We start from the raw sequence: 13,660 nt of genomic DNA, 5'->3' as shown, positions 1-13,660 counted from the left end.
AAAATGTTGGGCTTAAAGCTGCTTGATTCCAGATGAGCCAAAATATTTCAAGAAAATCAAACTTGAGAAAAATGTACTAAAATTTCAAGAAATATGAAAATATTTAAGATCAAGTAATAATTAACTTATTATATTCGATTAATGATTTACTTTAATTACATGAATTCTAAGTGCCGTTTGCGATATGCAAATTAATTTCTTTGCTCCATACGTAATATTTTACTTTTAAATACATATTTTTAATATTTCACGAAAATGGTGCTTTAAAACATAAATTACATTAAGGCATGAAAATGGTACACGTACTTACAATGCCGCCACGCAGAATATGTATAATGTATAATCCGTACTTAATACACCCTTTCCAGTGTTCGTCAGATTTGTTTTGTTAATTCACTTGCATGACTCAGATTCAAATATTTAATTCTTTATTTATTTATATTTTTAATTTTACACAAGTCCTAGCACATCAAAAGTTTTAAAATCTGCACAATTTTCTTATTGACTGACCATCAACATAAAAAATTAAGCGTTTTTTTTTTGTTCCGAAATCAAAGAAAATTGTTCACCAAAAAAAAAATGAGGCTATAAAAGAATATTTTAACATCAACATCAAGGTAAAATTGAAAATGCATGGAAAATCAATTATACCCGAGATTTTACAGTATTCATGATATATGGCCAATTAAACTTTTACTGCTTTAAGAGGCGATTCCCGAATGCTTGATACCTTATAAATTAACCTCTTCAAACCCCTTTAGATGACTTTAACGCTCATAACACGACAAACAACCTTACCATACATACTCTATATTTGTTTTCAATTAGACGGTGTTATAGTTACACAATGTCACTCAATGCTTAGTACATTAGACTACATCAGCCTAAAAGGTCAACTACCGTAAATGTCGATTAATAAAATATGAATGTCTATCCACTAAAAAGAAATAATGTAAATGTCTGTCCATTAGAAAAGTATTGATTATGTAAATGTTCGTGTTATTAAAAGAATATTTATTATAATGTATATGTCTGCCCATAAAAAATAATATTTATAATGTATTGTTTAGATGTGAAGTTGGCGGCCCAGCGGCCTGGCGGCGTGAAGTTGGCGGCCCAGCTGCCTGGCGGAGTGAAGTTGGCGGTCCAGCGGCCTGGCGGCGTGAAGTTGGCGGCCCAGCGGCCTGGCGGCGTGAAGTTGGCGTCCCAGCTGCTGGCGGCGTGAAGTTGGCGGTCCAGCGCCTGGCGGGCGTGAATTTGGCGGTCCAGCGGCCTGGCGGCGTGAAGTTGGCGGCCCAGCGGCCTGGCGGCGTGAAGTTGGCGGCCCAGCTGCCTGGCGGCGTGAAGTTGGCGGTCCAGCTGCCTGGCGGCGTGAAGTTGGCGGCCCAGCGGACATCTTGTATTGTTTTATATCCGTCCACTAATAATTATTACTAATATAAATGTCCGTCCACTAAATAAATATTGGTATATAAATGCCCGGCCACTAAATAAATATTGCTAATATAAATGCCCGGCCACTAAATAATATAATAATAATAATAATAATAATTAATAATAATAATAATAATAATAATCCGTCCACTAATAACTATTACTTTAGATTTACTAACTTAATTATAAATGTACGTTAACTAAAAAGAATAGTGACATTTCACGACGAAATAACACTTATAATATAAGTGTCCGTCTACACATATACAAATATTTGAGAATATAAATGTCCGTCCCCTAAAAGAATTGTTTATAATGTAAACGTCCGATAAAAAAAATATTTATAATGTAAATGGCAGTCCCCTAAAAGAATTATTCATAATGTACATGTCCGTTCCCAAAAAGAATTATTCATAATGAAAATGCCGTCCCTAAAAGAATTATTCATAATGTAAATGTCCGTTCACAAGAATCACTACATTTTTTCTTGTTTCTCTGATTAGATTTGAAAAGAGTTTGTATTATTACTAAACCTTACGGAGACTAATATATTATGTCCCAGATATTATATGAGATTCGTTTTTGTTGCTGTTTTTTTTTCTTCTTTAGAATCTACGGAATTCTACGGAAATTACCGATCGGTAGTTCGAATCCACTTCTTTCTATATATCACAATGAACAATTCTTGACAGTGACATTTAAAAGAACATATACGGCACCAAACGGAACAGATCTTGACCTACATAAGGCCATTGTAGTAAAAATGATTTATTAAAAAAGTTTCGGGTTATTTCAAAAACTGAAAATTGAAATTCACTTCAAAGCACTTAAAACACCGATAACGGGACAGGTTGAGTTAAAACTTGTTCCATGTTTTATAAGTTTTGTTTCAATATGGTCAAATTTATCAGATATTTAAGTGGATTTTGACTTTGTTTTGGTTTGATGCTCTAAACTTACATTCAAGTGGGGTAAACAGAGTAGATAAATACCTGACCGTAATCTTTAGCCTTCAAATATTAAAACAAATGTCAATGTCAGTTTCTTTCTTTCTTTTTTCTTTCTTTCTTTCTCCTTAATTAAATAATTAATTAATTAATTTATTTATTTATTTACTTAATTATATATTCATTTATGTGTGTCTTTCTTTCTTTCTCCTTAATTAATCAATTTATTTATCTATTTACTTACTTAATTATCTATTTATTGTTTTATTTATGATTTTCTTTCTTTCTTTCTCGCTTTCTTTCTGTCTTTCTGTCTTTCTTTTTTCTTTCTTTCTTTCTTTCTTTCTTTCTTTCTTTCTTTCTTTCTTTCTTTCTTTGATTAATCAATTTATTTATCTATTTACTTTCTTAATTTTTTTTTTATTTATTTATGATTTTTTTCTTTCATTTCTTTCTTTCTTTTCTTTCTTTCTTTCCTTCTTTCTTTCTTTCTTTCTTTCTTACTTTCTTTCTTTCTGTCTTTCTTACTTTTTTTTCTTTCTTTCTCATCGGTTCATACTGGTATTGGTTCGGATTAACATTTACTTTACGTGTCGAAATTCACGAAACCATGAATAAATATATTGGCCACGGTGAAAAATTAATGCCCCTATCAAACTCACTGCAGCAGTTGCTTCCCCTGAACAGTACAAAACTGAAAGCTCTTCAACACAATCGGAACACCTTGGCTATTTTACCGAAGTTTAAAGGAAATGGTCGAGATGCCATTAACTTAAACAGTGCGAAGCGTATGAATCCGTAAAGGGAAAACTAACAAGATTTCGCAATATGAACGGAATCGAAATTTAAGCGTAATGGGTAATTTAATTTTTTATTTGATATCAATCCAAGGAAATTTTATGAATTCATTTATACAGTATTCATTTATGTTTGAATAGATGAAAACTACATCCTGGCACGTGTGATACAAGTTTATTTTACTTTTAATATAAAAACACCGACAAAGAAACTTATCAATATTTATTATTTTCCGTGTTTAAAAGAACCTTTCCGCATCATTGGTCCATTCCGTCTGAAGTACGAAATGAATAAATAAGCGAATAAATTTTCATTCGAATCCGCAATAAACATGAAAATTATAGTGGTAAGTGCGTGAATAAAATTTGAATTCTTTTATGAGTTTTTGGAATTTGAATATTTGAATGGATGTAAAGAAATTGAAATTTTGGATGTCAGAAGTTGTCAATAAAGTGTTTTAATGACAGTTATTTGGTATTTTTAGGGGATTTGTATATATTGTAACTTTTCAATGACAAATATTTGTGTATGTTGATTCATTCACGCAGTAAATAAGCGCTTCAAAAGCCTTTCTAAACTATAATATTTTTAGTTTTTGACGCAAGTAAAATACTTTTCATTTTCAAAATTAAGTAAATATTTAGAATGTTACAAGGCTGTTTAATATTCAACAAATATTCATTTTCTGGATTAAATGTTAATAAATATTCTTTATATCTGTTTTAAGCTTTGCATTGCCTCTTTTTAAATGAATCTTCATTTGAAAAAAAAGAGAATGAAATAAAAAATATACTTTTCGGTAATTGAAAAATAACACATTAAAGTCAGAGCAAATGCCTATGACACATGACGCCGGGTATACAATAGCCGGGTCAAGGCTTAATATTTAAACATATTATAATTTTATGCTTTCAAAACTTCTTTGTTTAAAGAGGTGTAAAATAACTCCAAGGTGTAATGAAGTTTTTATTTAAAATAAAATACATTTTGTGTGTAATTTATAGGCCCATTTCAATATCTAGAAAGTAAAAATAATAAGGAAGGCAATGAGAGGATGATAACATCTTGGAGGACGGGAGAAAAAGTTGCGTATGGGACGGTCCATTTCAACATCTTAGCGATTAGCTGGGGATTCGAGCCCAACGTAGTATACTAAACTGACAAGTGAGTCAACGTCAGCGACCTGACCGACTCTGCCATCGACATCCGAAATGTAAAAAAAATAAAATGAATAACATTAATTAAAAAGTAGGGCATTCTAGACGCTTCAAATTTTTCTTAATAAATCGAATGAAATTGTGAAAACTACTTCGGACACCGTTGTCTAACATGTAGTATTTATCAACGTACTGTTATCGAAAGTGTGTTACACTTGGTCGGCCAATTATAAAAAAAATTGGCATAAACTTTTAACAAAATTAGAAAATAGCGTTAGAATAAACTAAAACACTAAGGTCACTCGACGGATACGAAGTTTCATTAAAACAGAAATCAATCAAACACTTTGTCTAACCGTAAAATCTCTGACCGAAAGCACAGACACTCGGGGGTCAAACCCTATTCCCCGACTTGAACCTCCCCTGTAAACGATAAATAAAAACTTTTAATGTTTTTACATCAATCTGACTTGATAATTGATATTGTATTAAAACCACTTCCACAAAAATACAAAAAAAACATGACTATTGTATATTTTGTCATTCATGTTTTGTAATACAACATACAAGTTCTAGCTGGGTTATTTATTTTAATAACAGTTACATGCATTTGAAATTTAAGTTGCAAGATTAACGCTATCAAATTATCTCGTATCGAATCTTTTTCATACGCGTTACGCCATCTTTATAGCATTTTCAATAGGTGCGTCTATTGCGTGCGCGCGCGCATACGTGCGTGTGCTTTTGTCGTATGCAATCAAATGTCAAGCATTTGCTACAAATCAGAGAGGAGTTTGTAAAGATATTTATTACTGATCCACTCTAAACGGATCCCTTTTAGCGGTTAAAAACAATACTTGTTTACTATTTAAGTGTAATAAAACAGTACAAAACAGTACAAAGTATAATAACCTTACACGAGTAGGTAATATACTCCCCTATTTGACATTCCTTGCAAGTTGATGACATTTAGTGATGACAGATTGACATTGACCTTCGATGAAAGGCATCAAAGGGGATCATTTTTTTATTCTTCACCAAAATCACACGTAAAGATTTTTCGTAATGATATCGGATCCAATTTGCCAAAAGAATGTAAAGATTTTATCGGTTATGTTATGTAATACGGTTGCCAAAAACTTGTCTAAAATTGAGACCTCCGTGCCTGTTATTTTGGCGATAGCATGTTAACTGTAAACATTTTTGTTTATATGTTTTTGTTGAGGGTTTTCTGTTTGTTTAATCTTCGATTAATAAAGCCTCTTTTTATGTTTTGATGGTGGTTAATCTATATCAGGTAAACTATTTATTTCCCTACGTGCATTCCCTAGTTTGTTTATGTCTATAATCCAGTTTTTCAAATGTTGTGCATATGTTTGTGTGTTTGTTTGTTTTTTCATTTGCATGTGACTGAGTGAATGTTTGATTGATTTGTTGATTGATTGATTTATTTATTTATCGATCGATCGATCGATCGATCGATCGATCGATCGATTGATTGATTGATTGATGGATTGATTCGAAACAGTTATCATGATAGTTCAGAAATACATATACGAAATACTTAGTTAAATAGTTAAACTTTAAGATGTATACGAGCTCAAACGTGATTGTTTCTTCGCAACTAATTGTCAACTTCTTCACATCAATCAAGTGGGAGAAATGATGTCGTTGGAGACAATTTATGTAACTAGTTCGTCAAGACAACCATGAAACCTAATGGGAATTAAACCAGCACTGCACTGCTGAGTACATGATCCATGGACCAAAAGCTATCTTTACTGATATTTCTTGATAGACTACTTCTACAAACGAGCGATTTTGAACTGAGTTTTCTCATTTAGATATTGTAATTTATTCAAAGGTTTGTAAACCTATCAATTCAGATTAAATTTTGACATTACCTTGGTGACGCTTTCTGCAGATTTCATTAGGCTAATTTCAATAAAAGTTTGTAACAAATGCAGGTACAACAATGTATTTGGATATAACCTTCAATATACAGTATATTTGCGAAATGATGCTGAACATTATGCGAAATAAGAAATGTAAGTAAAAAGGTTTCAGAAAAACTTGGTCCAGCCGGGGATCGTACCCGTGACCACCTGTTCAAAAGACACGAGACACGGGGTTTAGACATGACTTTTAAAACATGCGTGATGCACATCAAAAGATGGACACAAATATGAACCAAAATCACGACTTTGGTTCAATTAACAAGCCGCGACCAAATGTAAGCCTTATAGAACTGCGGGGAAGTGATCCTCCCTTGTAGATAGTAAAAACAAACCTTAATAACTCTATAATTAATTTGTAGAGTAAAAGTAAATATTTGGAAAGAATCCAGAACGTTTACAGTATGGTATAGTATTTCGGACTGACAATACTACAGTATAGTTAGGGTATTGACAGACCGTTTGACATATTTACCTTTTATATTAACAATGTTAACTGTCATTAACAATATGTATTCAATGCTTGCAAAGCTCTATAGTGTACTGTTAATATAATAAGAGCATTTCCGGTGTGGAACGGACTTTAACGGGAGATACCTGAGGCTATATGTATAATGATCATGACGATCGCGGTGTTTGTCAATATATCTCTAGCAATCATATTAATATTTTAAATTTTAAAAATCTTGTTTTTTTCTTCTTCTTCTTCTTCTTCTTCTTCTTCTTCTTCTTCTTCTTCTTCTTCTCCTTCGTCTTTATATATTTATTTATCTGTTTGTTTTTATTGTTTCGTCATTCGGGAGTCATATTCTCCTTGATTTCAGCTTGTGACTTCCAAATCGAATACTTTTCTTTCTTTACCTACTTAGTGTGACATCTTCCAGTATCAGAGATCTTGCAGTCTCTGGCTTCCAAATTTTGAAACTTAATGGAAGCCTTTTAATATAATAATCATATACATGTACATGTAACCAGGTTTTATTGGCCATATATAACATGTCAAAAACTTTTAAGATTGATAACACAAATTGCATATACAATCACGGAGTTTAGTGGAAATATATTTTAATATATCGCTGATTTTTCATTTAAAGGCCCAGTCAGACCCGCCTTTGACAAGTGACAAAAAGTTTTTGAACTTATAGAAATCTTTATACAAAAAGTTATTATTAAGTATAATATTCACCATTGTTACCTTAATACCGGTGTAAATACATGTATGTACTGTACATAATTATGTCAAATAAAATACGAAACCTATAAAAAGTCATAAAGACCGACGCGGAAAAATTCTTTGAAAAATTCATTGCGTATGTACTTCAGTAAATATTTACGTCGCGCACTTTTAAACTGACGTTAATCGGTCTATGATAATATTATGCAAATGAGCACGTTATCAGAATTTAAATTAATCGACCGATTTAAGCTATCAAAGACTTGTAAGTAATCGAATGCATTCTAAACTGATACATTTTAATAGGAATTTTAATACTTGCTTAAACTTCCAACATATTTGCATTGATCATCGTTGCGTTTCAAAATGGCGCCACGCTCCTGCTCCTAATATGTAGTGTTTATTTTTTTCATCTTTATAAGGACGAATTTCGAGTAAAATGCAACAAAATTGTTATTGAAATTTGACAGACTGCGTCTTCAAATCCTTAGGGCTTAAACGAGCCATCCGCTTTTTCAATGGGACATATACATTTTTTTTTAGAAATGACATTTTAATACATTTCAGCGTTGACCTATATATACAATGATACTGTGATACGAATTCCAAGAACCGGGATATTCTCTTTAATATTTTATCATAATAGCCCTTTACATATTTTAACAAAATTTCAAATGCTGCAGCCTTGACAGTGCGTAATATTTTTTCATTGTTCCGTAAAGACTTTTAACTAAATTTCAAACTTCTTAATTATATTAATAGTTTGAAGAGTTTGTTACATTTCAAACATCAAAACGAGTTTCAGTTTATACTGTTTTTTATAACAAAAAATAAAATTTTATATATAAAAATGAATGAATGAATGAACGAATGAATGATTGATTCATTCATTCATTCATTCGCGAATGAATGAATGAATGAATGAATGGAATAAGATAAGATAATAAGATAAGATAAGATAAGATAAGATAAAGGAAACTCGATTTTTTATTATTAACATTGCCATGATTTTAATTTGGTTTATAACCGTTCACTTGAACATTAATTTTCTTTCAGGAACGGAAAAATTATTTTGGTAACGGAAAGTTTAATTTACGTGTATAAATATGCAAATGAATATAATCCCTTTGTTTCAATAGCAAGTACCAAATCTGTAAAACAAAACCTTCTTTTTTTACATATTATCCATTTTAAATAGGATTATTTCCGTTCCCTTTAGGAGGAGCAGTGCTATTTGTAAAGGGCAATTTATATTGCATTAAAAATTGCACACTATACATTGTATTTTCAATGGCTAGTGCATGCCGTGTTGTTTCGTTTTCTTCAAATAGATAAACACCTATTAGTATGCTTATTTTTAAATTGGTTTATTTTCAATCCCTTTACTTACATGGATAAACAGTTCAATTTGTATCTGTGCGTCTATACAACATTGATGAACTATTTTCTATAGGAGAACATTAAAATTCCTACGCGGCTCTCTCGTATCCATGAACGATGGATAACACGTGGATAAATATTTAAGACGCATCTATTCTTGCAGACGAGAAGTATATTGAGCATTGAATAAGATAAGCACAAGTGCAAGTCTTAAATCTTTACGCTTCAAACACCTGCTTTTGTGTATTTATGCCGCTCAAGAGTGCTTTGCGTCAGTTCTTAAAATGGCATTCGTGCATTTTATGGCAGCAATAAAGCTGTCTTGAAAACAACACGTAACTTTAAAAGCTGTTTAAATATAACAATGATTTAGTTTATTTATTTATCATGTATGTACGTTCAATAAACTCAACGTTTCGTCATCAAACGATAATGAAGTTATGTGCGGACCTGAAAGAACCTCTGTCCTGAGATCTTCCCAATATTTAAAAAAAAACGATGGACTTTACATAGAATAATCAGCCGCTTAAAAATTACACAGTACACTTTTAGAGAAATCTAGCTCTGTTCTGGGTCAATATGGGAAAAATGTCGATAAAAAGAATCCCCAAATGCCAATAAAATATGCAAAATGTAACGTATGGTCTACAAATATGAAATGTGCGAGTAACTTACCCATTCGTATTGCGTTAGATTTTTGCTGGATGTTGTGAGAGATTCGTTCTTTAACTTCATGCATCCGCTGTCTTAAGTCATTCAAGTGCTTCTGGGATGACAACGTCTCTCGCTTGTATTCGTCAATCTTAATATTCACCTCGGAAATCAAGGCATTTAGTTCGCCTGTTGGGTAATCGTCGGTAACGTGCATGAATTTTGACGTGGAAAATTTTTCTGAATATAAATCCATAGTCTTATTAAATTTTTCCAACGTAAACACTTCCGGTTGTTCCGGTGGAGCAGGTGGCGGGGTCTCGACTTTTGGCGGTGTTTCCGGTCTGGTAAACCGCGTTTTTGTGTTTTCTTCCATCTCACTTACGTCATCGGTCTTATTACCGTTTTCAGTGTCCCCATTAGTTTCATCTTTGGTTTCATGTTCATTGACCTTTTTCTCCATTTCACCATTTTCTATTCTGTTATTATCATTTTGATCATAATTATTTTCTTTTTGCTCCTTACTGGCGGTTTTCATTTGTTTTGAGTCTTTTTTGGCGGACCCTCTGCCTAACCTGCGAACTTCATTTCCGCTTCCGCTCGTGTTTGTGTTCGTTCGCGGTTTAGACAAGACACTTGTTGTTGTTGTTGTGGTCGTTCCTTTTCGAGTACTTCCGCTTTTTGGACGCACTGGTCGCCCATGTGCGTGTGGATCCGACGAGTTTGTGTGTCCAGGCATTTTCGAGTAAGTTCAAACGTTTATCTTTAAAATTAATAAAATTTCAACAATACCTACACGATGTTCGTTTATTCCATTTATCTTACTTGTTCAATAAAGGCGCATTATCTTTGTAATGAAATTGACACAATGTCGTTAAATTATCCACTAAAATTTATTAAACAAAAACTGCGCTCATACACAATACACTGTATATCCAAAATTTTCTTTCAACTCTGTAAATGTCATCAGCCTGAAAAGAAAAAAAGGAAACGCCATTTTAAACACGCATGTGTATATTCCGGTGAACGGAATCCAGGAAAACGTTTACAAAAAATAAATAAGACTTTATAATTGCTTAATATCATATATAAATTTTATACACTTATCTTTCATAAACAAATGTTGTTGTTTTTTTTTTAGTTAAACCACCTGAAAAACTTGAAATTTGCATTTTTAGTCATGATAATTATAGTTTATACAAATTTTACTTTTATACTTTATCCCTCTATTGAATGTACTTGCCAAATGAAGTGGCTTGTATATAGGTTCACAGATCAATCCTTTCTCTTTACATAATAGTGAATTGTAAATTTAAATATGACCAAAATAACTTTTACCCTATTCTTGAGACTTGTAAATGAAAAAGTTTAGATAAACATATTAGGTTTAAATACCTCACTAATATATGAAATAAAATGACTAAATGTAAAGTTCAAAAATCCCCTTTCATTGATCACTATTAAAATAAACATTGTCCGGTTGTTAAAGCGTTTTAATATATTAGGTATACACCTATAAATGAAGGTGTTTAGCTTGTAATTTAATGGGAGATTTTATTTCACTTTAAAACGATTAAAAATAGCATATAGTAATAGGTTCAGTAAATTAATATATGCAATAAGTGACTTTATAAGCTACAAAAAGAATCCGGTTTGTGTGTGTGTGTGGGGGGGGGGGGTTAATCATTTGGTTGTGTTTTAAGTCGAAGCGATACTTTGTTGTAAAAAACATATTTAAGACATATTGCAACATTCAAGCTGTTGTGGTGTAGGAAGACCTCCGCTCGTTATTTGAGGCACAAGCGGGCACCTGTATAGAACGACCGACCTTCCGTAAGAAAGCGGTATTGCTTCCTTCTTTGCATTAGAGACTATAAAGAACCTGAAGTGAGCGTCCTTAACCACTCAAGCATGAAAGAAAATTTGTCTTGGAATAAACCAGGACATACTTAAACAGAATTTTTTTTTTCGGATGAGACAGGCATTATTTTCGACCATCTAAAACAACATGCGTGACATTAAATGAATCTAGGAATTGTCCAAGGATGTCAAAAATGCGTTTTTAAAGCAGCACGCCTCCATAGTTTTACGACATGGCAATGTGTTACGAACCATTGTTAATTGTTAAGGAAAACTTTTGACAAGCTTACAAATAATGAGATTAAAACTAGACAGACTAATTCCTTAATTATCCGCACGAACCACATACATTAGATTAGTATGTATCAAAATATGTAGGAATATCCATTAATCCGTTAGTCGTGGGATTAATGATATTATATTTAAACGTCAATTCAACGATACTTCGCTTAAAGGGACTCCAATGCGTTTCTTTTTGTTTTTGTTTTTTTTTTTGTTTTTTGCATGACGTCAATTTTCGAGGTTAATGTTCCATTTGATGAAGATCTAGAGATCTAGACCAATTACTCGTGTGCGAAATTTCATATAATTCGCATACCCCAATTGTCCAGAATGATTATTCTAATTGTGAATAAATGACTAAAAAATTTAACCCCGTTCACTCAAATCGAGTTAAGAATAGCACAAAGTATGACTTTCAATTTATTTCAGAGTATATTTCTTAATTATCTTTTGCATGTCTTTCTGTTTTAAGTGTTCCAGAAGATCTGTGTAAGAAATGAGCCGTGTCACGACAAAACCAACGTAATGCGTTTGCGACCAGCATGGATCCAGGCCAGCCTGCGCATACGCGCAGACTGATCAGGATCCATGCTGTTCGCTTACAAACCCTATTACAAGTAGAGAAACTGATAGCGAACAGCATGGATCCTGATCAGACTGCGCGGATGCGCAGGCTGGTCTGGATCCATGCTGGTCGCAAACGCATTACGTTGGTTTTGTCATGACGCGGCTCAAATTAAAATTATATGTTTTTTCAGCTTTTGGACCTCAGTGGTGTTCCTGTAAAGAAACAATAGCATTAAACATTCACATTTCACAATAGTCATTTAAATTGTGGATTTTTAAAAACATTTCCGTACATTTTTAATTTTCCTTCATTTTGACTTTATAAAGATTGTTGTCTTATCTGGGAGTGTGCAGATATGAGTGAGCAGATTTAAACAAAGAAAGTATAGAAAAAAATACTATATGAATTATGAATGAATTATCTGTCTGATCTAAATGTGTACCGTTATTGTTGCTATATTCACACCTTAACGTGTTCAGTAATTTCATTTTTATTTCGAGATTTAATTCTGGCTTAGAGTTAAGGTACGAGATCTGATTTATGCGCGTGTATGGATTCAATATGATAATATGTACAAACTATAGCCACAGTGTTCTCCTAACTATTTTTATTACATGCAATATCATTATAATGATTATTATTATTATTATTATTATTATTATTATTATTATTATTATTAGATTATTGTTATTATTTTTATCATCATCTTTATATTATTATTATTATTATCATTATCATTATTATTATTATCATTGATATTATTATTAGTCACCATCATCCAAACCAACACCACAACTATCATCTTCCTCATCACCAAAATTCATCAGCATCATCATCATTATAAAAACCATCGTCATTATCATCATTTTCATTACTGCATTTACCAACTTTTCGTCTTGATTGAAGATTTTAACCTATACATCAGGCAACAGTGTAAATTATTTACGAAAACACCATGTGCAACGCCAAGGTTTCGGAAATACTGGCGACACATGTCCCATCCTGTTGAGCTAATCGGGTAGGGACAATATTAGTACGGATGAATTTAAAAATTGACCATTTGTGTTTGTTATATATCGAAAAAGAGAACTCACTCTGGGAATGTTTCGCTTGTCCAAGTAATACTTCTAAAGAATTTAGTATTTACAGAAATTGTTCAACCCCGAATTAAGGAATAAAAATTCTGCTTAAGAAACCATTAAAGATCTATAACTCAATCTTTTATGGTTTAATATCATAAATATGATGCTCAAATGAAGATTTATCAATATTGTAAGTTCCAAAAAGGATTATTTGTAAAGATATTACCAAATTTACATTTCATGTAAAATAAAGGAAGGTAATTAGATATTTTATTTTCGATAAAGTCTTAGCCAATTCTTTTCAATAAGATTTTAATGATTACTTATAATGCGTATAAACATTTTCAGTACATATTTAACATATATTCTTAG

At 32.1% G+C, this 13,660-nt stretch overlaps 1 protein-coding gene across 2 annotated transcripts in view; it reads right to left on the bottom strand.

The window, feature by feature from the left end:
* The window catches only part of LOC132714163 (death domain-containing protein 1-like), a 42,104-nt gene that overhangs the window by 17,690 nt on the left and 10,754 nt on the right, over positions 1 to 13,660 (bottom strand). The window contains exons 1-2 of one of the 2 annotated variants that reach the window (XM_060696946.1): positions 10,706 to 10,835; positions 9,521 to 10,467 (exon numbers count right to left, since the gene is read on the bottom strand). In XM_060696946.1, coding sequence (XP_060552929.1) covers positions 9,521 to 10,235 — 715 coding nt within the window. In that variant the 5' untranslated portion in view covers positions 10,236 to 10,467; positions 10,706 to 10,835. Of the gene's footprint in view, positions 1 to 9,520; positions 10,468 to 10,705; positions 10,836 to 13,660 lie in introns of those variants that run through there. The other variant, XM_060696947.1, reaches the window with a different exon arrangement.

This window comes from Ruditapes philippinarum, unplaced genomic scaffold, assembly GCF_026571515.1.
Source record: "Ruditapes philippinarum isolate M1 unplaced genomic scaffold, ASM2657151v2 ctg1449_1_1_1_1, whole genome shotgun sequence".
Lineage (NCBI taxonomy): Eukaryota > Metazoa > Mollusca > Bivalvia > Venerida > Veneridae > Ruditapes > Ruditapes philippinarum.
Note: the sequence above shows the minus strand (reverse complement) of the source record. Positions and strands in the feature narration are given on the sequence as shown.